Source organism: Plecotus auritus (assembly GCF_963455305.1).
Source record: "Plecotus auritus genome assembly, chromosome: 5".
NCBI lineage: Eukaryota > Metazoa > Chordata > Mammalia > Chiroptera > Vespertilionidae > Plecotus > Plecotus auritus.
Genome location: NC_137776.1, coordinates 44,974,444 through 45,000,670, shown reverse-complemented (window position 1 = coordinate 45,000,670; position 26,227 = coordinate 44,974,444). Strand labels below are relative to the sequence as shown.

Below are 26,227 nucleotides of genomic sequence, written 5' to 3'. Positions count from 1 at the left end.
CTTATTCTCATTTGTGGTGTATAGAGTTGAAGGGCACAGTCTCTTAGCTCAGGAGCTGCTCAAGTCTCCTTCTCTTTGGCAAGCATGTTTAAATAAAGGAATAAACACTAATGTCTGTCCATGGGCTAATCAACCTAGCAGTATAATAGAAGAGAGGAAATTAACGTGGATGTGAATCGGGGCCTAAGCAGACTCCCCAAGCAAACGTTTAAACCCTCCAAGCTTGTTTTCTTATCAGTAAAATGGCGATAACAGAGGCATTTTATTGGGTTGTTGAGAGAATGAAATGAAATAGAATGCTGTATATATTTTAATAAGTGCCCGGTATCTAGTGTGCCCTTAAAAATGTGAGCTGTTTATAAGATTCTCGCTTACAGAAAGGGCACTACAAACTGCCAGGGTTCCCCTGCCCACGTAGGTTGGAGTCTAGGGTCCCCGGGAGCCAGGTACCCCCACTCCTCCTCCCTCCACCCGCCAGGAGCACTGGGCGCCGGGCGCGGAGGCCGGGGGCGGGGCGGCGGAAGCGCTCGCGCGCCGCTGTCAGCTGCGCCGGAAGTTCCCGGTCGGGCTGGCGGTAACCTTGGGGTCCACGCCGGCGCAATCGCCGTGGTGGTGGGCTTTGCGAGTCCAAGCCGCAGCCCGGCCCAGGCCTGTTAGCTGCCGGGAGCCGCCGGGGTTGCGGAGGAGTGTGAGGAGGGCCGCGGGAGCTGGCACAGCGGGCGCAGGGTCGCCCAGCCGACATGTCTCTCGTGGCGGAAGCCTTCGTCTCGCAGATCGCAGGTAGCGCGCGTGGCCCAGGGCCGCGGGGTAGGCGGGGGCTGGCGCGGGCCAGTTGCGGGGAGCAGCGTGAGGTTTAGGGCTGTAGTTTCCCCCTGGGCTTGCGGCATTAGGTGCGGAACCCAGGCCTGAGGAAGGAGGCGAGCACAGAGTACCAGCCTTATACCGCGGATGAGAAAACTGAGGGGAGACGCTTGGTCAAGGTCACCTCGCAGTGGCGGGAGCCCGGGCTGCCGCCCCTGGGCGGTGCTTTATCCGGCTCCCCTATGGGCCTGCGGGGCGGGTGTGTGTGGAGGAAGAGGTGGGTTGGGATTGGGGTGGGGGCGTGGCCACCAGGGGCCTGGCGTCCCAAGGCTACCGTGGGAGCGGGAGCAGCCTCGGTGGTGAGACCTGAAGTGTAAGGTGATGGCCACTAATAAGTCGTCCTAGTGACCTTTTGTCATTGAGGGGTAACCGAAGTTTTTGTTTTATCTCCAAGAGACACAATATAGCCATACGATAGGTCTCTAGGATTCACTGAAGCATCTTTAAATCTACATGTACTTAAAAAAATACTTATTAAATATTTTTTGTAAATTCTCACCCGAGGATATTTTTTTAATCTGATTTTTTTAGAGAGAGAAGGAGGGAGGGAGAGAGAGAGAGAGAGAGAGGGCGTGCGAGAGAAACATTGATGTGCATCGATCAGGTGCCTCCTGTCCTTGCCCTTCTCCTGACTGCAACCCAGGTACATGCCCTTGACCTGGAATCTAACCTTTCTGTGTGCGGCCGACCACAGAGCAACACCGACTAGAGTTAAATATAAATATATATTTAAATCCTCACCCGAGGATTTGTTCTCTGTTATTGAATTTTAGAAAGAAAAAGAGAGACAGAGAAACAGAAACATCTGTGTGAGAGAGAAACATGGATGGGTTGCTTCCCATATGCATCCCACTGGGGATGGAACCTGCAGCTGTTTTTTGTGTTTGGAGGGACTCCAACCAACTGAGCCACCAGGCCAGGGCTACACGTACTTTTTAGAAACACCTTTGATTTGATGGACTGACATAACACCTAGAAATTCTTCTTCAGGGGATTCAATCTGATAGAAATGTTAAGGACCAGTGTTTAAAGAAATACACAGAAAAATAAAAGAAATATAAAATGATATTTGTAAGAGCAACAAACGAGAAATGTCCTAATTATATATCAAATCGTATGCTCACATAATTACAGATACTGAAAATGAAGAGGTACACTTTTTGAATATATTGGCTTGAGTTATGATTATCATAAGTAAAAAACAAGTTATAGAATAATATATATTGTATCAACCCATTATTGTTAAATAAATAAATGCTGTGTAAACGTGTATATGTAAGCAAAAAAACAAAAACAAAAAAACCACAGAAAAATATTTAACTAATTTTAAGGAGTAATTTCTTTTTTTTTTTTTTAAATATATTTTATTGATTTTTTACAGAGAGGAAGGAAGAGGGATAGAGAGTTAGAAACATCGATGAGAGAGAAACATCCATCAGCTGCCTCTTGCACACCTCCTACTGGGGATGTGCCCGCAACCAAGTTACATGCCCTTGACCGGAATCGAACCCGGGACTCTTCAGTCCGCAGGCCGACGCTCTATCCACTGAGCCAAACCGGTTTTGGCTTAAGGAGTAATTTCAAGGGTAATCAGGGTAGGGCATTGGTGGAAGGTGGAGGAACTATATTTCTGAATTGTTTAAATTGTTCTAGTGAGAATATTTTACTTTTGTAATTTAAGCGATTCTAATTTTAAAGATTTAAAAGATTTTACTTTGGCAAGCAGTGAAAAAAGGGCAGATGAAATAATAATTTATGTGAAACCCTGCGTTTGACTTGAAGTGACATCTAAGTGTGACTTAGATCCAGCAATTCAGAATCTTCTATTTTTGGCAGTAATATGATTTTGTTGGAAGAGCTCAACCTCAGGAGATTTGAGAGATATACATACATAGTCCTATTTTAACTTAATAAACCATTGTGAACCTGTTTTTGTAGTCCAGAGCTTTCATTTTTAATGTATTTAACACTTCACTTATTATTCTTCCTTTGAGTAGCTGTGAGCCATCACAATGTTTGATATTTCTTTTGGATACATTTAAAGACTTCTTGCCTATAAGGCTGTCTGTGATATCTGGGGAGCCTTATTCATAAGGACATATTTTTGGAAGCCTACTCTGAACTCCCCAGTTTAAGTGAACCACTTTTGTCTCTACTACCAGTGTGTCCCCCACTAAGTTCTCTCAGTAATTACTCCTGTGACTCTGGCTTATTCTCTCCATCTCCACTGCTTTTCTTGCTTGGATTACTGTTGTAGTCTCTGAATTGGTTTCCCTGCTTCCAGTCTAGTCTCCTTCCAATATAGTCTCCACACTGCAAGCCTCAGTGGGGTTTTGTTTGTGTTGTTTTATTTTTATTTTGCTAAAATGCAAATGTGATCCTCTTGTTTTAATCCCTTCGTTAGTTACCCATTGTCAGTAGGTGGAGGGAGCATGTCAGACTCTCCATAAGTTAGTCCAAGCCTGTCTAGCCTCATCTCTTGTCACTCCTTTCCTTGAACATTCTCCTTTCTAAACTTTGTCCACCTTTGGCACATGTTGCCCTCTGCCTGAAATGTCCGCTTTGCTTGGATAACTCCTGTTTGTCTTTTAAGGCTTTTGGCACATTTTAACCTGTAAGTCTGCCTGACATTTTCCCCTCTCAAATGAGAAAGGTTTATTTCTTTTCTGAAAAATTATGATACATGGCCATTGTAGAAAATGAAAACAACTCCCTCCCCCAAATAAATATAAAAAGAATGAAGTAAGGATCACCTAAAATCGTCACTCAGATTAAGACTTTAAAACCCCATCCTCATCATTAAAACTTTGGTAAGCAAAGCTATTTCTTTTCTCTTTCCCTAATACTGGAAAAAAAAAATAACATAAAGGTAAAATATGCATACTTTTTTAAAAAAAATATATTTTATTGATATTTTACAGAGAGGAAGGGAGAGGGATAGAGAGTTAGAAACATCGATGAGAGAGAAACATCGATCAGCTGCCTCTTGCACACCTCCCACCGGGGATGTGCCCGCAACCAAGGCACATGCCCTTGACCGGAATCGAACCTGGGACCCTTCAGTCCGCAGGCCGACGCTCTATCCACTGAGCCAAACCGGTCTCGGCAAAATATGCATACTTTTTTGTAATCTGTTTTGTCATACGTCATGTCTATGAATGGAGTTATACATCATTTTAAAATGGTCATATAGTATTTCATTGTAATAAAATCATAATTTACTTATGTAGTCTTATTCTGATGGGTATGTAGGGTGTGTATTAGTCATTTCAACAGAGAAGCAGAAGCAGTAGGAGCTCTATATCTCTATCTTTATCTCTGTGTCTCTACACACACACACACACATACACACACAATTGGCTTATGCTGTTATGTGGGTTGACCAACCAAGTACTAAGTCCACAAGGCGGACAGGCAGGAATGGGAGATCCAGGAGGGAGAGAGGACAGGTAGCAGCTGCTGCTTGCAGTGTCTGATCTCTGGGAGGACTTAGAGCCTCTGTTAAAGGGTTTCCAACTGATTAAATAGGGTCCACCCAGGATAATCTCCCTTTTTATTAAAGTCAGCTAATTAAGGGACTTTAATTATATCAGCAAAATCCCTTCACAGCCGTGAGTTTGAATAACTAGGAGGTGTTTTACATGCTATAGAATGACTGTTGCCCCTTCTGTCTTCCTAAAGTCTGTGAGAGAAGATTCCTTGTAGCTCACCCTAATCAGAAATATAGTAGAAAGGGAATTCTGGCAAATATAAGTTCAGTCTAGCCAAGTTGATGCATCCTAAAGCCATCACAGGTATATGTGATTTTTCTCTGTATAAGTAGTGTTTGCATAGATATGTTTGTATCTAATGAGTAGTTTCTTTGGATAAGTTTCTTAAAATGGAAAAGGAATTTGAATTGTTCTTTTAATTCAATAACATGGAAAGGAATGGTAAAATATGAATTTTGAACTAGTGGTTTGGTCACTAGATTGTTATATGGTAGATTTAGAACTTTAGAAGAAAAATAAAAACAGTCCTGCATATTGAATGGATTTCAAAATCTTTTATAATAGCCAGTGTATTTTAAATTTTGACTTGCATTTTTTCTTTTAACGACAAGGTGGTATTCCAGTATATTTCTTGAGTTTCTGTTTTTTTTTTTTTTTTTTTTTTTAAATTTTCACTGTCAGTTGAGTATGAATATATCCAAGGGGAGGATTAAGTAGCCCCATGTGAGTTGTGTGACCACATTTGGAGCAGTCAGTGTTGCCAAAAGGATGATGTACTATGATGGACAGGCCTGACTTACTTGCCCATTCCTGTGTCAAGAGTGGCTCCTGACTTTAGGGCTCCACAGTGCCACCAGGTACATACAAAAGGAGAGAGGTGATGAGCACAAGCAGGAGGCATGTGTGTAGTGTTGATAACTTCTTTCATTTTGCTTTTGCACTGTCTGAATTTTGGAGTAAGAATTAGATCTGGGCTCTTATTCAGCTACTTACTAAATGTGTGACCTTGGGCAAATTCTTGCCTTTTTAAGTCTCAAATTTCTTATTTGTAAAATAGTGAATATAAATTATATGTTATTTTAAAATTATGAGAAGAGATATAAAATGCTTAGTGTTGTGTCTGGCATATTTTAAGCACCCAATAATTGTTCATTAATAGTCTTTTTAGCTGTTTACTTATCAGTTTTTCTCTTCTACTGGGTTTTGCTTCTAACTTCCTGTGTGAAGATATTTTTGGTCAAGCTTTTAAAAGTTATTTATAAATAGAATACAAAATTTATTTCAATAATATAAAACATCTACAGTTATTACAATTATTAAAGTTACTCCTATAACAAATGTTCTAAGATACTTGTTTCACGATTATACATTTGATAGACTCCACCCATATTTATAATAATAAAAGCTTAATATTCTAATTAGACCAGACGTCCTTTCGGACGTCCCTCCAGACGAAGCTAGGACTGCAAGGGAAGCCAGGGTCCCCATTGCCTGCTGAGGCTGGAGGGAAGCCCGGGTGCTGGGTGCCAGAGGAAAGCTGGTGCCGGCAGCTGGGGGAAGGAAGGCCTACTCTTGCATGAATTTCGTGCATCGGGCCTCTAGTCTTTACTATAAAATAGAATTTTGGTATAGGTCATAGATATACATATATTCTGAGTCTTTTTCAGTAGAGGCAGATTTTTTAGTGCCAGAAAGTTTTAACCTTAAAAACTTAGCTGATATTTATCTGATTACTACTAGTATATTAAGAGTAAGTGTCCCTTTTTGAGCCACTGTGCTAGATGATTTATATACATAATTGCTAATATTAGTAATTTGATCCTGTTAGATAGGTGTTATTTTATAGATGAAGAAATTGAAGCTCCCTTAGGTAAGGAAGCATGAAGGTTAGGAACAGGCCATTGAAGGAAGACAGAAGAACTGAGTTCTAAGTTCATCTCTGCCTCTTCTTTTATGATCTTGGGCAGACCCTTCTTGGCTACAGTTTCCTTATTTTAAAAGGGGGATAATGTATTTTACAATATACTAGAGGCCCGGTGCATGAAATTTGTGCACAGGGGCGGGGGGAGTCCCCTCAGCCCAGCCTGTACCCTCTCTAATCCAGGACCCCTTGGGGGATGTCCGACCGCCGGTTTAGGCCCGATCCCCGGGACCACTGTCAGTTGAGTATGAATAACAATCTGGGACCGCTGGCTCATAACTGCTCACCTGCCTGCCTGCCTGATTGCCCCTAACCGCCCCCCCCCCCCCACAGGCCTGGTCACCCCCATCTGCCCCCCCACTGGCCTGGTCACACTTACTGCCCCCCCTGCCAGACTGGTCGCCCCCAACTGCCCCCCTCTGCCGGCCTGGTTGCCCCTAACTGCCCCCCCCTGCCAGCCTGGTCGCCCCCAACTGCCCCCTCCCCCCCCCCCGCCAGCCTGGTCGCCCCAAATGCTCCCCCTGCTGGCCTGGTCACCCCCAACTGTCCCCCTGCTGGCCTGGTCACCCCAAACTGCCCCCCCTCGCCGGCTTGGTTGCCCCCAACTTCCCCCCACTGGCCTGGTCGCCCCCAACTGCCCCCCTCTGCCAGCCTGGTCGCCCCTCACTGCCCTCCCTGCCCCCCTGTTTGCCCCATGTAGCCTGCTGTTCGGTTGTTTGGTCGTCCCTCGCTAACCCCCCAGCTGGCCTGGTTGCCCCTCGCAATGTGCTGTTTGGTCGTTTGGTTGTCCCTTGCTAAGCCCCCTGCCAGCCTGGTAGCCCCATGCAGCCTGTTGTTCAGTCGTTTGGTCGTCCCTCACTAACCCCCTGCCAGCCTGGTTGCCCCACGCAGCCTTGCTGTTCAGTCGTTTGGTCATCCCTCACTAACCCCCCTGCCGGCTTTGTTGCCCATGCAGCCTGCTGTTTGGTTGTTACTGTGAGGGCATCCTGACCAATTTACATATTACCCTTTTATTAGTATAGATATTAAACACCTAGTACATGGTGGTATATGATGAGTGTTCAATACATGGTAGCTTCTATTATTACTTTTATTGCTTAAGAGGATGTTATCCCATTACCATTTTAGACAGCAGAAAATGTCCAAGGTACCTTTATTTTTATTAAGTCATATACCATCTTTTCTGAATGATCTTATTACTTCCCAGTGCCTTGCTATATTTTAAGCATATTGGTTAATTTTGTCATACTGTAATTATTAATCTTTTGAAATCACGACTATGTCTGTTCTTTATTTAGAAGCTCAAAACTATATAAAGAATGAGAAAAGAAGACTTGGAATATTTCATTTATCTCATTGTGGGCATGTGGGTACTTAATTATTTAAATTTATTAATAACTTCATTTTAGCAGTAGCATTAGTTTATGGTATGCTCTGGGAAAGTAGTTTCACAGGTTCCATGGAATCCATATGTAAAAATATTGAAAGTAAGTATAATCAAAACAGGCATGTTTAAAAATTTTTGTTTTTATATCAGTAATAAAGTGCTTCTATTTCATCCCATTTCCACATGAGTACTGGGAAATCTGGACTTGAAAAGCATTCAGAAGGGTTCTAAAGGTGCAAAGAAATGGAAAACATAGCTTAAAAGTCCTTTTTAAAATAGAAGAGATGCTATTGTTCACAAGGTTTATTGAAAATGAAGAAAATGATAATCAAGGCTCTTAAATCTGCATGTCCGAATATCTGAGCCTGATAATTGCAACATATAATTGGAAAAAAACACACAATGCATTTAATTCTTTTGTTCTTGAAAATAAAGATATTTTGTTAGTTATTTATAATCAGTATTCTGAGGATCCTCCAGTATGGAGGAAGGCACTGAGGAATTATTGAGAAGTTATTGAACTGGCTGTTACATTTCAGAGAATCTTCTTTGATTCATTTTAGCTATATGAGTAGTCTCATATTATAGTGTTAGCACTTTGGCACATGTGAAGGGCAGATGTGAAGGGGCAGATGGAGAAGCAAAACCAAGACAAAAAATGGTTTTACTTCAGATTAGAGGCTTAGAGGCAAAGTACAATTTATTGACAGCAGTGTGGCTATTTTAGTTTATCATACTTGTATTCATGAATAGGTTGGAAGCCAAATTCTTAGAGGAAGTGTTTTGTTGCCTTTTGGGAAACTTCGATGTGTTAAGATCACTTGAAAGGCTTATTTTGATCTTCAAATAGTCTGTAGTTAAACATAATGTGAGTTTTAATTTTCTTGTGTGCTTTATTAACATTTTATACTCTAAAATTAAATGACTTTTTGTTTTTAACTTAAAGGTTTTGGTGATGGGTGCCCCATAAAATTCGTCACTCTTATTTCTATGAAGACATTTGAGTTATTATTAGCTCAAGCCTTCCATATTTGAGTGAAAATTAAAAGAAAACATCATCAAACTTCTTAACATTTTTAAACATTTTAAAAATTTCTTGATAAGCAGTTATCAGATGGACTAAAATATCAAATGGAGGATGAGATATTAATTTCAGGCTTCTCATTTTTTGTTCAGAAATGTTACAATATTCAGCAAATTCAGCTACAGACGTTTGTGTAGAATTATTTGCCTTGCCAGTAAGAGAAATGCATGTTTTAATTTTTTATTGCTTTGTAAATGATCCTCTATTCTTGAACACTTTTCTTATTTTTGTACTCTCTATAAATGAATCATGGTTTTGGACTTTTCTACATCAGTAATAAAAATGAAATTTGATTGGTTAGTAATAAAGAAGGTTCATTTCATAAAAACAATCATTTTACCATGGCAATTCCCATTAACTGTAACTTGTGTTAGCAAAATAGAAACCATAAAAAGCATTTCATTGTGCTTATACACTTAGCTGTGTTTTTGTGCTGATTATATATTTTTATCTCTAAGAACTCTTAAGTCAAAGCTTCTTTATGACTTAACCTGCCTTTGGATTAAAAAAAAAAAAAAGACTTTTGTTGTATATAGTTGTGTATATCCCAGTGAATACAGTATCCTTAAATATTTTCCCCTTCAGGTCATATTTCATTACTTTGTCAAAATAGAGCACTGACTGGAACTTCATACAAAAAAATTGTATCATTTGTTAGCCATGAAGAGGCCATCGTTACTCCAGCATTTATTTCTGTAAGATAATATTGACAGATGATGCGTTAGTGATCTGGCCTTTTATCCACCTCCTTTTCTTTCGATTAATTATTATGTTGTAGGAAAATATTTTGGCATCATGAATTATAAGCAATGGTCCTAATTTTCTTATAAATTAAAAGATACATCATGAGAAATAATGTAAAAATAAAAGTTACTATATTTTTTTCATTAGGTATTGTCATTGTTATATTTACTATTCATCAATTTAGCATTCTGGTTAGGTTAGTGGATGAGAACTAGTTATGTAAAGTTAACTGCATGGTAATTGATGTTTGTTCTTTAGTTGAGATTATGAATTGTTCTTGATGTATTTTTTCCTAAAACAGACTTCTCCTTCTTGTCATATACTTGAACCGATTTTCTCATAGTGTAACATTTGGTGGTGGTTTGGCGAAGATAAAATAATTTTAATATTAAAATAAATATTTTAGAAAGGGAGATATATTTTAGAAATCATGGAATTTAGTTTATAGACAATATAAAGTATATTTATTATTTACTATTTTGTATTATCTTTGTATCATAGGTAAATGACTTTACTAATATTTTATAAAAAGACAAGAGGCCCGGTGCATGAAAATTGTGCACAGGGAGGGGGTCCCCTCAGCCCAGCCTGCACCATCTCCAATCCGGACCCCCTCGGGGGATGTCCTACTGCCGGTTTAGGCCCGATCCCGGGGATCGGGCCTAAACCGGCAGTTGGACATTCCTCTCACAATCCTGGACCGCTGGCTCCTAATCGCTCACCTGCCTGCCTTCCAGGTCGCCCCTAACTTCCCCACCCCCCCCCCCCCCGGCCTGATCGCCCTTTACTGCCTCTGCCAGCTGGCCTGATTGCCCCTAACTGCCCTGCCCTGCCGGCCTGGTCGCCCCTAACTGCCCCCTGCTGCCAGCCAGGTCACCCCCAACAGCCCCTCTCTGCCGGCCTGGTTGCTCCTAACTGCCCACCACCCCGCCGGCCTGGTCACCTCTTACTGCCCCCCCTGCCGGCCTGGTTGCCCCTAACTGCCCTCCCCCCTACTGTCCTGGTTGCCCCCAACTTCCCCTGCTGCTGGCATGGTTGCCTCCAACTGCACGCCCTGCTGTCCTGGTTGCCCCTCACGCCCCCCCCACTGGCCTGGTTGCCCCACGCAGCCTGCTGTTCAGTCGTTTGGTCATCCCTTACTAACCCCCCTGCCGGCCTGGTCGCCCCACGCAGCCTGCTTGTTCAGTCGTTTGGTTTTCCCTCACTAACCCTCCTGCCGGCCTGGTCGCCCCACGCAGCCTGCTTGTTCAGTCGTTTGGTTTTCCCTCACTAACCCCCCTGCCGGCCTGGTCACCCCATGCAGCCTGCTTGTTCAGTCGTTCATCCCTCATTAACCTCCCCTGCCGGCCTGGTCGTAGGCAGCCATCTTGTGAAGGCATGAGGGTTAATTTGCATATTACCTCTTTATTATATAGGATTAGGGTAAGATTTGAGTTTAGCTAGTATAATTAAGTCATTTTTCTTTTGGGTTTTCTTTTTTTCTCATTTCCTGCATAATGTAGCAACTGACATCAGACCAGAGTTTATGATGGTGGTAAGCCATTGTGGCCACTGGATTTCAAATTCTGGGGACTAGGAGCCAGAGAGTTGTTATGTAGTAAGGAAGTTGGAGAGTGAAATTTCCCAAAGGTAAAGTTTCAAAGTAATGGGTTAATAAAATGGAACTGATTGGTAGGTGGATGGAAATGTCAAAATCGGTACCTGAAGCAGCATAGTGGAGTTTATAAAAGTAACATGGTCAGGAATCAGTTTGATATCTGATTTAGGTGAATAGAGGGAATTCTAAAGCTTCATATGAATTAGCATTTAATTTTGTCTTTCATGCTAAATCTGTGACTAATAGTAATTATTAAAATATAACTGTTTAGTTTTTCTTATAGTATATAAACCAGACCACAAACTATGGATACTATACATCTATTTTATTAGCTTTATGGATCCTGTGTGCCAGTAATTTAGATAGGCCACAGGAGGGATGGCTTGTGTCTACCTCACAATGTCTGAATTCTCAGCTGGAAAGAACCAAAGGCAGAGATGATCCAACAGTTGAGGGCTGGAAACATCTGGAAGCATCTTCACTCACATATCTGATAATTGGTGCTGGCTATGATCTGAGCTGGGGTGGTCTTCTGGAATTCTTACACATTGCCTCTCCATGTGGCCTGGGCTTCCTCAGAGCCTGTGGCCTCAGGGTAGTAAGACTTCTTACACAGTTCTCCAAAGGCATTTGTCCAAATTAACAAGGCAGAAGCTGCATCACCTTTTATGACATTGCCTTGGAAATCTCAAAGCATCACTTCTACCATATTCTATTGGTCACAAGAGAGTTACAAGGGGATTCAAGGGGCGGGGAATTAGATTTCACTTCTTGATGGGGTGGGGGAATTTGGGGGTTCTATTGAAAGTACATTCTGTGAGCTAGAGCCTGTATATGGCACTTACCTAATTTATCTGATTTTATTCTTCCAACAACCTTTACAAGGTAGGTAATTTTTTCCCTTTTTACAGATGAGATAATTGAGGCAAGAAGAGGTTAAGCAGGTTGGCCAAAGTGACTCAGACAATAAGTTGTAGAGTTGGGAGGAGAGGCCAGGTATGCCTGACTTCAAGACCATGTTTTTTTCCCTATAACACCTGCATTCACTTATTGTATTGTGAATGGTTATATATCTCAGCCCTCTTATCAACCACCCCACCCCTGGGCTCCTGACCCACTCAACAAAATTATTTTAGAGAGCAATGACAATTTTATATTTATCTTTATCATTTTATTATAGTCTGATACATTTTGTAAGTTTAGTAACTTATTTGTTCAGTTAAGTGTTAAATGTATACTATATTTTTTCTGTTTCTGAGGATTTTCTACCTCTGAACTCCTGTTCATAAAGGGATTTTGTGATGATTAGGCTATGTTATCTTCTTTCTTGTTTGTTTGTTCTTGGGGTATCTTGCAGTTCTGCCAGGATTTCAGGAGGTGCAGTGACATACCCTCTGTAGGGAATCCTGTGTTTCCTAGCTAGCTGGGAGGAGCGAGGAAGGAGGAGTGGAGAGTTTTTTGGTTACCTAGCTTAATGTGATGGAGTGAGTATATGCAAAGTACTTAGAATAGTGGGCAAATAGTAGATTCTTAAAAAAAAGGTGCTGTTATTACAATGATAATGTTTGGCATAGAGTAGTGGGGAGAATTGCTCCTTATTTTGAAGGAAATCTATTTTCCATTTTCTAGGATTAGATTTAGAGAACCATTAAACCTTGAAGATTAACATTGTTAACATTGTTGAGGTCTAATACTTGTGCGGGGCTGTTTGTCTTCTTTTTTTTTTTTTGCCAAATTACACTTTTAATCTTAACCAGTTGCTTTTGTATAGTTCTGCTATTAATCTCATATTCATCTTTATTTCTGAAAAAAGCTCGGACATGGTGTTAGTGTTTCTTTTTTGCATTTCAGATTACCATAAAAAAAAAAGAATTCAAATTTCTAGTCCTAGATACAAGGTTCATATCTATAATAATAAAAGCATAATATGCTAATTAGACTGGACAGCCAAATTACCTTCCAGACGTCCTTCTGGATGACCTTCCAGACAAAGCCGGGGCTGTGAGGGCTGAGGCAAGCCGCTGCCGCTGCGAGGGCTGAGGCATGCCCCCTCTGCTGCCAGGGCTGAGCCCCTTGCACGAATTTCATGCATCGGGCCTCTAGTCTATTTATAATCACATGTAGTTGGCCTCCTTTTTATTGGAAACTAATGAAAAATGGTTGTTGGTTTTTATAATGGGACAAAGTCTAAACATAACTATTTGAGATGACACATGCATACTTATAAAGAAAGAATGTGCTCCCAGAGTGAGAGGACAGGGCGCAGGGCTCCTCACCGTCTTCCGTCGGCCATGGCGGTGGCGCAGAGCTGGCGCGGAGACATTGGGTTGGGAAAGGCTGACGGCTATCGTGAATTTGTTTTCTTGACCCTTGTTAACGTCCAGAAGTTTGTCAGTTTTATGAACTTGATCTTTGACTACCATTTTGAAATTGATCTCGTTTCATATAGATAGATTTAGATGGCTCATGTTCAGGTCTTATAATTATTGACTTAGTTTTATTTTCCTTATTGATTACACTTAATGGAAAAACTATCATTTAGCCACTTTGGTTCCAAAATTAGTGATGCTTCAGTTCATTAATCATAAAGGCTTATTCTGGAACATTATACAATTGTAACATGTTACAAAGGCATTTTGTAAAACATGGCTTTCAGCCATAGCCACAAATACTTGAGTAGAATAAGATGGGCAAAAATATTATTGAATAGAATGAATCTACATAGATCCTTAAGATCACATTCTTTGAGGCAAATAAATGAAAGAGGAGAAAAGAACTCAGTCTTATTTCAAGTATATTCTTTGCCCTAGGTACAGTCTTTTTTTGTTGTGTTCATATACTTCTGCATCAGATTTACTGGGAGTCCTTGTGGCATGCTTGGATGTTGGTCCTCACCTCTACAATATTCAAATCTCTGAGCTTTGGATTTGGTGGAAGTACACAATTTTATGATGTTCTTCAGGTGATTCTTATATGCTAAGGGTTGAGAACAACTGTTGTAGGATGATTATAATTGCTTTAATACCAGAATGTTTGTGGGCTCTGTAAGATGTTAGCCAATGAAGTTCTGTGTTCACTGACTCTGGAGTCAGACTACTTGGGTTCAAACCCTGACACTCGTCACTTATTAGCAGTGTGTCTTTGCAAATTACTTATGCTTGTGCCTCAATTTTCTTATTGTAAAACTAGAGGCCCGGTGCATGAAATTCATGTACTGGTAGGGTCCCTAGGCCTGGCTGGTGATGAGGGCCGATTGGGGCATTCCGGTTGCCAGCCAGGCCTTCCTTCCTTGGCTGCTGACTGCTGGCTGCCGGCCGGGGCCTTGCTTCCCCAGCTTCTTTCATTCCACAACGCCCCCTGGTGGTCAGCGCACATCATAGTGAGCGATCGAACTCCTGGTCTCTCGGTCGAACTCCGGTCTCTCGGTCGAACTCCCGAGGGGACACTTTGCATATTAGACTTTTATATATAGAGATAGGAATAATAATGATGATAACGTCTATCTCATAAAGTTGTGAGATAGTAAATATGTCAAGCACTTAAGTGCAGTAAGAGTCGTTTAAAATTTTTTATTTACCTCAACTTGACTGAGATATGATGTTGATATCCTTTTTAAATACACGATTTAAGGATTTTTTAGTATATTTGCGGAGTTGTGGTTATTACCACAATTTAATTGTAGAATATTTCCATCACTCCAAAAAAAATCTCTTGCCTATTTAATACAGTCACTTTCCATCCCCATTCCGATTCAACCACTAATCTACTTTCTGTCTCTATATTTGCCTATTCTGAACATTTTATATAAATGGAATCATACAATGTATTTTCTTTAGTCTGGCTTTTTTCACTGGGCACAATGCTTTTGAAGCTCATCCCTATTGTAGCATATGTCAATACTTGGTTCCATTTTCTTGCCACATAGTATTGTATTGTATGAATATACCACATTTTGTTTATCCATTCACCAATTGATGGTCATTTGTTTACAGTTTTTGACTATTGTGAATAATGCTGTTGTGCTCATTCACGTACAGGACTTTGTGTGGATATATGTTTTTTCATTTCTCCTGAGTGAATACCTAGGAGTAGGATTGCTTGGTCATATGGTAATTTTGTGTTTAACATTTTGAGAAATTACCAACCTTTTATATTTCCATCAGCAATGTATGAGAGTTCCAAATTTTCCACATCCTCTAAATATTTATTTTGTCTGTCTTATTGATAATAGTCATTCTAGTGGTTATGAAATGGTATGTTGTGATTTTGATTTGTATTTCCCTAATGACTTATGATACTGAGTATCTTTTCATGTGCTTGTTAGCCATAATCTGCTTAAATGTCTATTCAGATCCTATGCCCATAAAATTTTGGGGGGTTATTTGTCTTTTATTATTGAGTTATAAAAGTTCTTTGTATATTCTGGATATAAGCTTTATGAGTCTTGGAAAATTTTAACTGCTATCACCATCATCATTATCATCATCAACATCATCATCTGCTGAGGTAGAAGTCTGGGTAGTGTTTGACCAGAAGATGATAGATTCTCATTATTCTCTTATTTCATTTGGTTTATAAGTCACCCAGTCTCTGGTATTTTGTTATAAGCAGCCCAAATGGACTAAGACAGTAGACTTACAGCTAATGATACAAAATGCTACTTGCCGGTTTTTTTAGGTTTATGGAAATGACAGTGTTACACTGTACTTCTCCATTTTTTTCACATGAGCCACTTTCTGACATAAACATTGCTCTCTGACTATTGAGGTGATGAGAGATGGGTTTTAAACTCCTTCTGTGGGAAGAGTCACTTCTAACATATCCTGTGTAATATCATTAAACATCCCCTATGAAACAGCTCAGGGGCATCACTATTTAATCATTTCATTATCAGTGATATCTGAGATATAGTGTTATCTTTGAATTGTACTATAGTTTGCAATTTGAATTGCTCTGAATTTAATACGTAGCTCTTAAAATTCTAGTTTTAATAAAGTCACATATTATCATGTTTTCAGTCTAAACATCTTTAAAATCTCCTCTAAATGAGGCTTTCATATCATAATCGTTTAAAACTTGTTAAGTTTTGAAATTAATGTCTGTTGGTATCACTGAGATCATCAGAATAGTATTTATGTCAAACTAGTGAATTATTTTCTTCTTTTCTCTTTGTGTGTTGCCATAACTTGTCCATGTTTAAGAGCTGTCAAAGGCTCTTTGAGCATTTGTTATATTAGTAGTATTTGTATCTACACCTTTGGCAGAAAGCCATTCAAATTTGGGGGTAGGCTATACATGTTTCTTACTCCTTTTGTATAACACTGTCTACATCATCTTTGGAAGCTGAAGAGATGACATCTATGAGCTTTTGGGATCCAGTTGCCTAAGGATAAACTGTAGTTTACTTCATTAGTGCACAAATGATAGGTTTGTGTAGAGTTATTATAACATTAATCAATTTGATGGATTAGAAATATGACAGCGTTGAAGCAGCATGTAATATTAGTGCTTATTATTCTACAAATTATGTCTTTACCTACATTCATATGCCAGAGGAGTTATGTTGTACATTAAGAATGCTGAATTTAAAAACCAACAGCAGTATAGGGCACTTCTTTTCATGGCCTTTCTCCTGTCCTCTTAGGTTAGATCATCAAGAAATGGACTTGGGAAATAGATTTGTTTATTAGGTCATAGCACTTTCATACTGATGTACCCTGAATTGAATGGAATAGAGAGATCATCTGTTACCACAATGACTTGTCACCCAACCTGATACTTGAAAGAATACCTCAGGTAAAATGTAGAACCTTTAAGAGATCTAGGGATACGTATATCCCTAAAATTTATTGGCCAGTAGTCATTTCTCTAAAATTATAATGGATTAGTAGTGAAGAATATTGATTTTTTTGGTTCTATTGTATTGGTTGATAAAACTTAAAAATAGTAGGTACCTTAAAAATAATTAAATGAGAAGCAAATATATATATATTTTTGGGCTGTGGGTGTTGCTTTACAATGTATGCATTTTAACACTAATTTATTTATGCATTATTAAGTTTATCTTATGACTTTCAAAAGTCCAAGCATATAGATTCCCTCTCTCTCTTGTTTTTTAAACTTTGTTCTCCAACATAAATACTGTTAGGACTAGAGAAAGTTTCTTTGAAAAATTTAAAAATACTCATTTGGATTAAAAAACCCCTCTGTATTCCATTGAAGACTGAAATAATAAGAGGCATCTCCTTTGCTACTGGAAAGAGATACTAAATGTAATCATTTTACTTGGGCAAATTGGAAAGTAAGTAAAGGACTAAGTGGGTGAGAGACTTTTAATAATGTTAATTGGAGAGAAACGTTGTTATGCAGTCACTAAAAGTACCTTAAATTGTTGCTTTGGTATGAAAATGATATAATAGGTTTCTTATTGTGAAAGAACAAATTTTTGAAAGGTGGGTAGTTTTACTTTGGAACTCTTGTAATAAAGATATTAGCTTTACTTAGATCAAAACACTTAAATATTGCTTAATTTGAATTTCATGTTTTGGCATATATTATTATAAATGCCATATTCGGTTTGGAGCAATTGAGAATCCAAGTCTTTAATAAATAATCTCAGGACCATAGGAATTTTTCACATTCTAGGAACTTACTGTCTTGAAAGGGAGATAAGATATTGACATAATAATAGAACAGAGTAGAAAGTAATATATGATCTAAGACAAGTACAAACTGCTATGGACAGTATAGATAAAGGAGAAATTAGGTTTGATAAGTTAATGAAAGCCTTCTTGATGGAGGTAGCATTTTAACTTGGTCTTGAGAAAGGTATAGGATTTAAGTTTGTGCTGCTGAAGGAGTATTCTGGACAGAAGGGAATAACTTGAGCAAAGTCACGAATGTGAGAAAGTATGAAATGTATGGGGAAATTTTAAGTACTGTCACAGGATATGAGGGTCCTGTTGTTAGGTAGATAAGGCAGGCAGATATCCCTTCTTCTTCCCATTAATTTGTTTGTTCTTTCTAAGCTTTTTCTATGGTCAAAAAAGGATTTTACTAAAATAGAGGAGGATACTAGTACTTCTTTGTTCAAGGGTACATGAATGGCTGGGTTCTCTTCTAAAATTTCAAAAAGGTAGTTATTTAACTAGAACAGTGTTTACCAAGGTGGGGTGGGGTAAAAACACCCTGCATTGTGCAAGACAATCCTTTAAAGTACAGGACTAATCTCTTGGAACTTGGATTTCAATTTTTAAAAACTCTACTTTCATTTTTAGTGTATGTTTTATAATGGATGTGATTTATTAGCTCAGGAATACCAACCATATGATTTCTAAATCTATTTGGGCCCGCATGCTCATATATTTTATTGCTGGGGACATGAGATTTAAAGGTGGTGATCCCTGGGTTGATGTTAGAATGTTGAAAGGGGGGATTAGTGAGATTACTTATCAATGGTTGAGGGCCTTACTAGTATATTAGTTTTAGGAGGGTTATAGCAGTAATATCTCATGAAAACTATATATTTGATATAAAATATATAAACAAATTTTCAGTGTTAAGGGTCATTGCATAGGTGAGTTGATAGAATTAAATTCTGCCTACTATTTCAGACAGCTGTTTAATATTTTTACAGTTGTGTTATTGGTTGTAGTATTAAAGTTTTTTGGGTAAAGTTTCCTTTTTTGGAGCATGTTGTGTAGTGTCCTAATCTTCTCTGCTGTATTCTTAGCCTAAATGGTAACAGATGGATAATAATAATGATAGTGAATAGAAAACATTTATTCAGCCAACATCTACTGATTGCCTATAAGGTGGTAGGTTCTAGGGATGAAGTGGTAACAAAAATTGGACATGGGGATTTATGGTGTTTTTATGTTCTAGGGAGAGATAAACAATATTAAATAGTCCTGACTTCTATGTCAAAATGTTGGCTGTGTTAAGTGGTACAACCGAGTGTGCATGCTCTTCAAGCTTGTAAAGAGTGTTTGAACTATTCAGGGAGGTCAAAGAAGACTTTCCTGAAGACGGGACTAGCTGTAGGCCCATGTAGGCCCAGTGCAAAATGAAAAAGAGAGACCCCTTGTTCAAAAGTATTCCAGGATTGAGATAGCACAACATTAAACTAAGGGTGGAGCCTTTCTAAGTGCAGGCCTGTGTATCTGCTCAGGTTGCATGTCCATGAAATTGGCCCAACCCGAGGAAGTGATGTTTGAGCAGACGTGAGGACACAGTAGTATGGGAAGATTGCTCCAGGGCAGAGGAGACAGCCCAAATGAATCTCTAGGGCAGGAAGGAATGGGGCTCATTCAGGAATTGGATGAAAGCCAGTGTGGCTGGAGTACAGAATGGGTTGAGTGGAGTTACGATGAGGTCAGAGAGTAGAGAGAATTATGTGTAAGGCCAAGCTGACGATTCTGATGTTTATTTCAAGAGCCACACAAACTATTGATGTATGTTAAGCATAAAGTTTACTTTTTGTCTAATAATACCAGTAACTTGGCACCTTGACAGCATTAGACAGCATTCTCTCTCAATCCCCATTTCCTACCAGCCTTCTTTTATTTATTTTATTTTTTAAAAATATATTTTATTGATTTTTTACAGAGAGGAAGGGGGAGGGAGAGAGAATTAGAAACATCGATGAGAGAGAAACATCAATCAGCTGCCTCCTGCACACCTCCCACTGGGGATGTGCCTGCAACCAAGGCACATGCCCTCAACCGGAATCGAACCTGGGACCCTTGAGTCTGCAGGTCAATGCTCTATCCACTGAGCAAAACTGGCTAGGGCCCAGCCTTCTTTTAGAAACTTTTAGCTACACCTTCTATATTTATTCTAAGTTTGGCCCTTCTCTAAGGCAGGTTTAAAAAGGCATTTCATATCAGTGTATACTTTTGCTGGTAGAAATTGAAAATATGATGGATGAAATTTGAAATTTTACTCACTCTTGAATTAGACAACACTATGGTGGTTAACCAGAGGGAAGGGGGTAGGGGACAGTAAAGGGCAAAGGGGGCAAATATATGGTGACAGAGGATGATTTGGATTTGGGTGGTGGGTACATAATGCAATATATAGATCATGTATCATAGAAATCTACACTTGAAACCTATATAATCTTATTAACCAATGTCACCCCAATAAATTTAATAAAAATAAAATAAAAAGACTTAGTCTGTGGTCTAAAACATTTTAGGTTGACTGAAGTAAAACTTGTATGAGATGAAAATGTTTAATATTGTCTTAAAAAGAATTTTCTTTTTAAATACTACAGATTTTTAAAGTCTATTGTCAGCATTATAATTTTAAGTTCGTAATCTGTTACATAGGGTCAGAAGCAAGGGTGGGTATTGAGTTGCCTAACCTTGGGAAGAGGAGTGGGGAAGAAGTTGTATATTTGGACTTTGTCTTTCACACAATAGGCATTCTCAATAAAAAGGCTTTAATTAATATTACCCAAATCAAGAAATAGGCTTTGTACTTTGCTATGTGTGGGTAATAATATTCATGATTCATGGACTTCCTTATGAAGGCAGTTATAGAGCTCATTTTCTAGATAAAAATCTATATGGTTGATTTGTAGATCTACACAACTTAGGATTTTCACTTTGGACACTCTATCGAATAACATGCTAGCCATTTCTTGTTCCATGTCATGCTTAAAATGTAATTATTTGAGCTGGTTTACATAGGTGACACATTTAAATCAGTGATATCTGTATACTCTCAACTGCTCATGGATGAGATAAGTAGCTAATCATTCCCTGCCTCATCTACCATTTCTTGCCACCTGGTCTATGGATGCACTGGAATTCCAGGCTGTTAAAATAACATGATTATATAGGTTTCTGTCAGCCTTATTGCCTTCTCTTTTTAAATGGTAGGTTCTAGTTGTAAAGATAGTATCAGATGTTTTAGCAGTTACTTTCCAAGAATTTCTTTTCAATAATAATTTCTGAGTTGGAACATAGTTTGCATCTTGGATCAAGAAAAGCATAGCACTTTCACCCTCATTTTCAGCTTTAGGTTCTTAATAGCAGAGCTTTTAGTATTTGTAGGCAACTTCTTTGTTCTTATTTGCAGTTAGACAATATGTTGCAAGATTTGTTTTACTTTCACATATGTCTGTTGTAATAGATCTGAAGAATCCATGGGGTTGATGATAAATTAACTCAACATAACTTACTGTTTATATAAGAACTTGATAGTGCAGAGTAGTGAAATAGTTTCTGATTTATCAGAGACCACTTAAATTATATTCACCATGTATTTAATGCTAAGGGAATGCTATTCCATCGTTTTTAAAAATTTAAATCTATGTCTCGTATGTGTACAAAACAGCTAACCAGCAGTTAAAATTACCAGAATATTTAATTAGAACATCCATTACTTTAACATAGTTGATAATATTAAGTTCAGTACCAAGGACATTTTTTCCATTGATTTTTAGAGGGAGTGGAAGGGAGGGTGGGGAGAGAGGGAGGGACTGAGGGAGGGGAGGGGGAAGCATTGTGAGAGTCATATCATTTGGTTGCCTCCCACATGCTCCCTGACTCAGGCCAGGGATTGAACCTGCAACCCAGGTATGTGCCCTTGACTGGGAATTTAACCCAGGACCTTTCCATGTGCAGGTTGATGCTCTAACCACTTAGCAACACTGGCCAGGGCAGTTCAGATAAAATTTTGATTAGCTAAAATATTTAGGGAATAGAGTAGGAGGTTTAACCAAAATATCCCTTTTCTTTTTTTCGACACACAATTAATGAACACCAACTATATACACACAACATGATACAGAAGATGTATACAACACATCTGTGTCCTAGTTTCAAGATCTTTGAAATTTTTGTAAATTTTATTTCTATGCTTTATTGCTTTAATAATATTAATATAGTACATACAATTGAATCTTTGATGATGTAGGATCTTATAATGAATGAACCTCATTGTATTGTTTCTCATATAGATGTAAACAGTGTAGGTGTGCTGACCATACAATTTATCCTAAAAGGTTATTTTTGAGTAATTTGCTAATGTCAGCTTGTTTTTGTTTCCCTGACTTTTTATAAAACTGTGTTACACAGGTTAATTGGGTTTCTTACTGCAATTTTACTTTGTTAAAAAGTTTACAATAACAAAATATTTAGTTTCACTGCCTTTTTGGTATGTGAGTTGAAACTCAGCAGCCTTTATGTGTATGTATAATGTTGTGGGTAACAGCATATAAAACTATGTATGTTCATTATTTGCTTGGTGATTTCATGGTATTACCCTTAAGTATGAGTTTAATTTTGTGTAGCCCAAACAAAACCAAAGCATTTACAATTTATAATACTACTATTATGTTTTCCTTTTTATTCTAAAGTGTAAATAAAAGCAAATTAAGGAGTCACCTTATCCCTGGGACTGTTTTAGTGCATCTTAAATGATCATTCATAAGAAAAAAATACTTCACATACATACATTTCTTTAAAAAAGTCAGAGTTATATATTAAATGATAATTTATTGCTATATCACAGAAACTGTATTATAAACAGAATAAGAAAATACTAATTATTATCAAATTTCATGTATTTAATTTACTTTTTTCCTGAGAGCAAATGTAGTTACTGTGCTAGAATTGGTGATTCTGATGTTTTATGGCTTTTACAAAGGACAATTCAACAAATTACATATATCCTATATATTCTATCAGTGGAGACATTGCTTCTTAAGTGCAGTTGATTAGACAGAATTTAAATCTAGTGCTTTTTCCAAGCACTGGTAAGTGCTAATATTTTTGTAGCTAACTAGAGTCTTCTATAGATGAATGGTTAAGAGTCAAGATCAAACCTGACTTTAGGCCTAAAATTAGTTTTACCAGCTTTGACATTGTAGATACTTATTGCTTCATCATGCTACTCTCCTTCGATTTTGTGTAGTGGTGGTGGTGGGATCAAGGCAATGAAATGTTCTAGAATACACCAGGATTCCACTATATGTTTATTTATTTATTTTATTTTTTAAAATATATTTTATTGATTTTTTACAGAGAGGAAGGGAGAGGGATAGAGAGTTAGAAACATCGAAGAGAGAAACATTGATCAGCTGCCTCCTGCACACCCCCTACTGGGGATGTGCCCACAACCAAAGTACATGCCCTTGACTGGAATCGAACCCGGGACCCTTTAGTCCGCAGGCTGACGCTCTATCCACTGAGCCAAACCGGTCAGGGCATATGTTTAAATATTACCAGCTTATAAAGCAACATGCACAGCATCATACAGATATATTTGATTCTTTCATGCATTTGAAAATTTACTTTGTTAAATGTTTGAAAATTTACTTTGTTAAATGTTACAGTGAAATATTATAAATATTGTTTCACTATTGTTTTTATAGTGAATCAGAATTCAGTATCTTTTTATATATATGAGTAATACTTTGGATATGTCTGTGTTTGAAGGAGGCTAAAGGAATAGTAGCATATAGGCTATGTTAGTTTTTTCAATTCTTACTTTCGATTGGGCAAGATATCTTCCACTTCCTCCCCATAACAAACAAAAAACAAATTACCACCAAACAATAAACCAAATATACATTTAAAATGTTATCTAAACTACTTATACAGGTTTCCATAGAATCTAAGGTAGTGTGAGTAGTTGCTACAGTTAAGGTAACTTGACAATTAACTTTAAATGCTCCCAGTGGTCGGCAAACTCATTAGTCAACAGAGTCAAATATCAACAGTACAACGATTGAAATTTCTTTTGAGAGCCTAATTTTTTAAACTTAAACTTCTTCTAATGCCACTTCTTCAAAATAGACTCGCCCAGGCCATGGTATTTTGTGGAAGAGCCACACTCAAGGGGCCAAAGAGCTGCATGTGGCTCGCGAGCTGCAGTTTGCCGACCACGGCTCTAGGCCAATGCATGTGCTTAATTAACTTGTTGGGTTATTCATATGTTTTTGCCCTATGTGCCTAATTACCACTGCCTTGTTTCCACAGCTGTAGAACCTTGGCCTGAAAATGCTACATTATATCAGCAACTGAAAGGTAGGAACTTGTTCACAATTAAAAATGGCCTTGCATCAAAATATATCTATTACCAAAAAAATTCATTCAGTAATATAACTTACTGCAAGGAGAACATAAAAACATAAAGAAAAGGCTTCCCTTGTGTAATTGTCTAGGAGATTTTGCCTAAACTTGTATCTGCCAGTGTAAACCAACTATTCATGGCCTATAAGGTCCTTAGTTTATTATTGACTCATTATATTGGCTGCTGTAGGCAGTGTAAAATGATGTGGTTGCAGGAGCAGTTGGCAGATTTACTGCACCAATAGCTGACACAGCAGATTTTTGAAGTCCTGTGGTAAAGTGGGCTCTCAGTAAAAAGGAACTGTTAAAATGTATAGGCCAGGATGTTCAGGCTCCCTTTAGCAGCTCTTCATATATCATCAGATCACATTATGGACCCCATTTGGGGCTCAGCAGCCTGCTACAGTTGTCAGAAGACTGCAAAGTAATGAAGACTAATATGCAGCAGCCCTAGTCTTCTAAGCATGGAATTTTTATTGCAGTGAACTTGTCATCTTTCTTTTGTGTGACAGACCTAGACACACTGTGCAATGTTAACTGCAGCTGGTTTTATATGATTTCGAATAGTTTTATTTTTAACTAGAGAGGGTTGAGTAGATACAAATAGTACTTAATTTTAAAATATATTTAATTTTAATGAAAAGGAGGAATATATTAAAAACTTGAAAAATGAATTTGTTTTTAAGTGAGTGATTTTAATTATATGTTGCTGATAAAAATGTGATAATCAGTTTTAGAGGAAATAGTCTTGTTTTATCATTGTTTACATACAATGATAATATAATCAAAATTATAATTAAGTAGCTTTGATCTAGAACTTAATACTTATGTTACTGAAAGGCTATATCTTTTTAAAAATAAGAATAGTTTTTAAAAATAAAAATATAAGTATATCTGACTTGGTTAGCAATCACACTTTTGACTCAAACCTTTTATTGTATTTCCACAGGGGAGCAAATTTTGCTTTCTGACAATGCAGCTTCCCTTGCTGTGCAGGTAAATCTATAAATAATGTAACATTTTTTCATTTTGAGTTGGAAATTTTCCCCCCAGATAATTTGATGTGGTCTGTTTAGAATTTTTGTGTGATTTACAATGATCAATATAATCTCTTCTGTGAAGGGTAAGTTTATTATATAATACGAGAGGCCCGGTGCACAAAATTCGTGCACGTGGGGGTGTGTCCCTCAGCCCAGCCTGCACCCTCTCCAATCTGGGACCCCTCGAGGGATGTCGGACTGCCCGTTAAGCCCCGATCCAGGTAGGATTGGGCCTAAACGGGCAGTCGGACATCCCTCTCACAATCCAGGACTGCTGGCTCCTAACTGCTCGCCTGCCTGCCTTCCTGATTGCCCCTAACCACTTCTGCCTGCCAGCCTGGTCACCCCCTAACCACTCCCCTGACAGCCTGATTGATGCCTAACTGCTCCCCTGCCAGGCCTGGTCACCCCTAACTGCCCTCCCCTGCAGGCTTGATCGCTCCCAACTGCCCTCCCTTGCAGGCCTGGTCCCTCCCAACTGCCCTCCCCTGCTGGCCATCTTGTGGCGGCCATCTTGTGTCCACAATCTTGTGTCCACATGGAGGCAGTCATCTTTGACCACATGGGGGTAGCCATCTTGTGTGTTGGAGTGATGGTCAATTTGCATATTCTTTTTTAAAATTTAATAAATCTTTATTGTTCAGATTATTACAATTGTTCCTCTTTCCCCCCCCACAGCTCCCCTCCACTCAGTTCCCACCCCACCCTCTGCCCTTACCTCCCCCCGACTGTCCTCATCCATACGTGTATGATTTTTGTCCAGTCTCTTCCCACACTCCCCACACCCCTTTCCCCCTGAGAATTGTCAGTCTACTCCCTTTCGGTGCCCCTGATTCTATTATATTCACCAGTTTATTCTGTTCATCAGATTTTTTATTCACTTGATTTTTAGATTCACTTGTTGATAGATATGTATTTGTTGTTCATAATTTTTATCTTTACCTTTTTCTTCCTCTTCCTCTTCTTAAAGAATACCTTTCAGCATTTCATATAATACTGGTTTGGTGTTGATGAACT

At 38.7% G+C, this 26,227-nt stretch overlaps 1 protein-coding gene across 2 annotated transcripts in view; it reads left to right on the top strand.

The window, feature by feature from the left end:
* Positions 1-514: 514 nt before the first annotated feature.
* The window catches only part of MTX2 (metaxin 2), a 64,696-nt gene continuing 38,983 nt past the window's right edge, over positions 515-26,227 (top strand). Inside the window, exons 1-3 of one of the 2 annotated variants that reach the window (XM_080668091.1) lie at positions 515-780; positions 24,078-24,125; positions 25,120-25,166. In XM_080668091.1, the coding sequence (XP_080524217.1) occupies positions 741-780; positions 24,078-24,125; positions 25,120-25,166 (135 nt within the window). In that variant the 5' untranslated portion in view covers positions 515-740. The remainder of the gene's footprint in view (positions 781-24,077; positions 24,126-25,119; positions 25,167-26,227) is intronic. The other variant, XM_080668092.1, reaches the window with a different exon arrangement.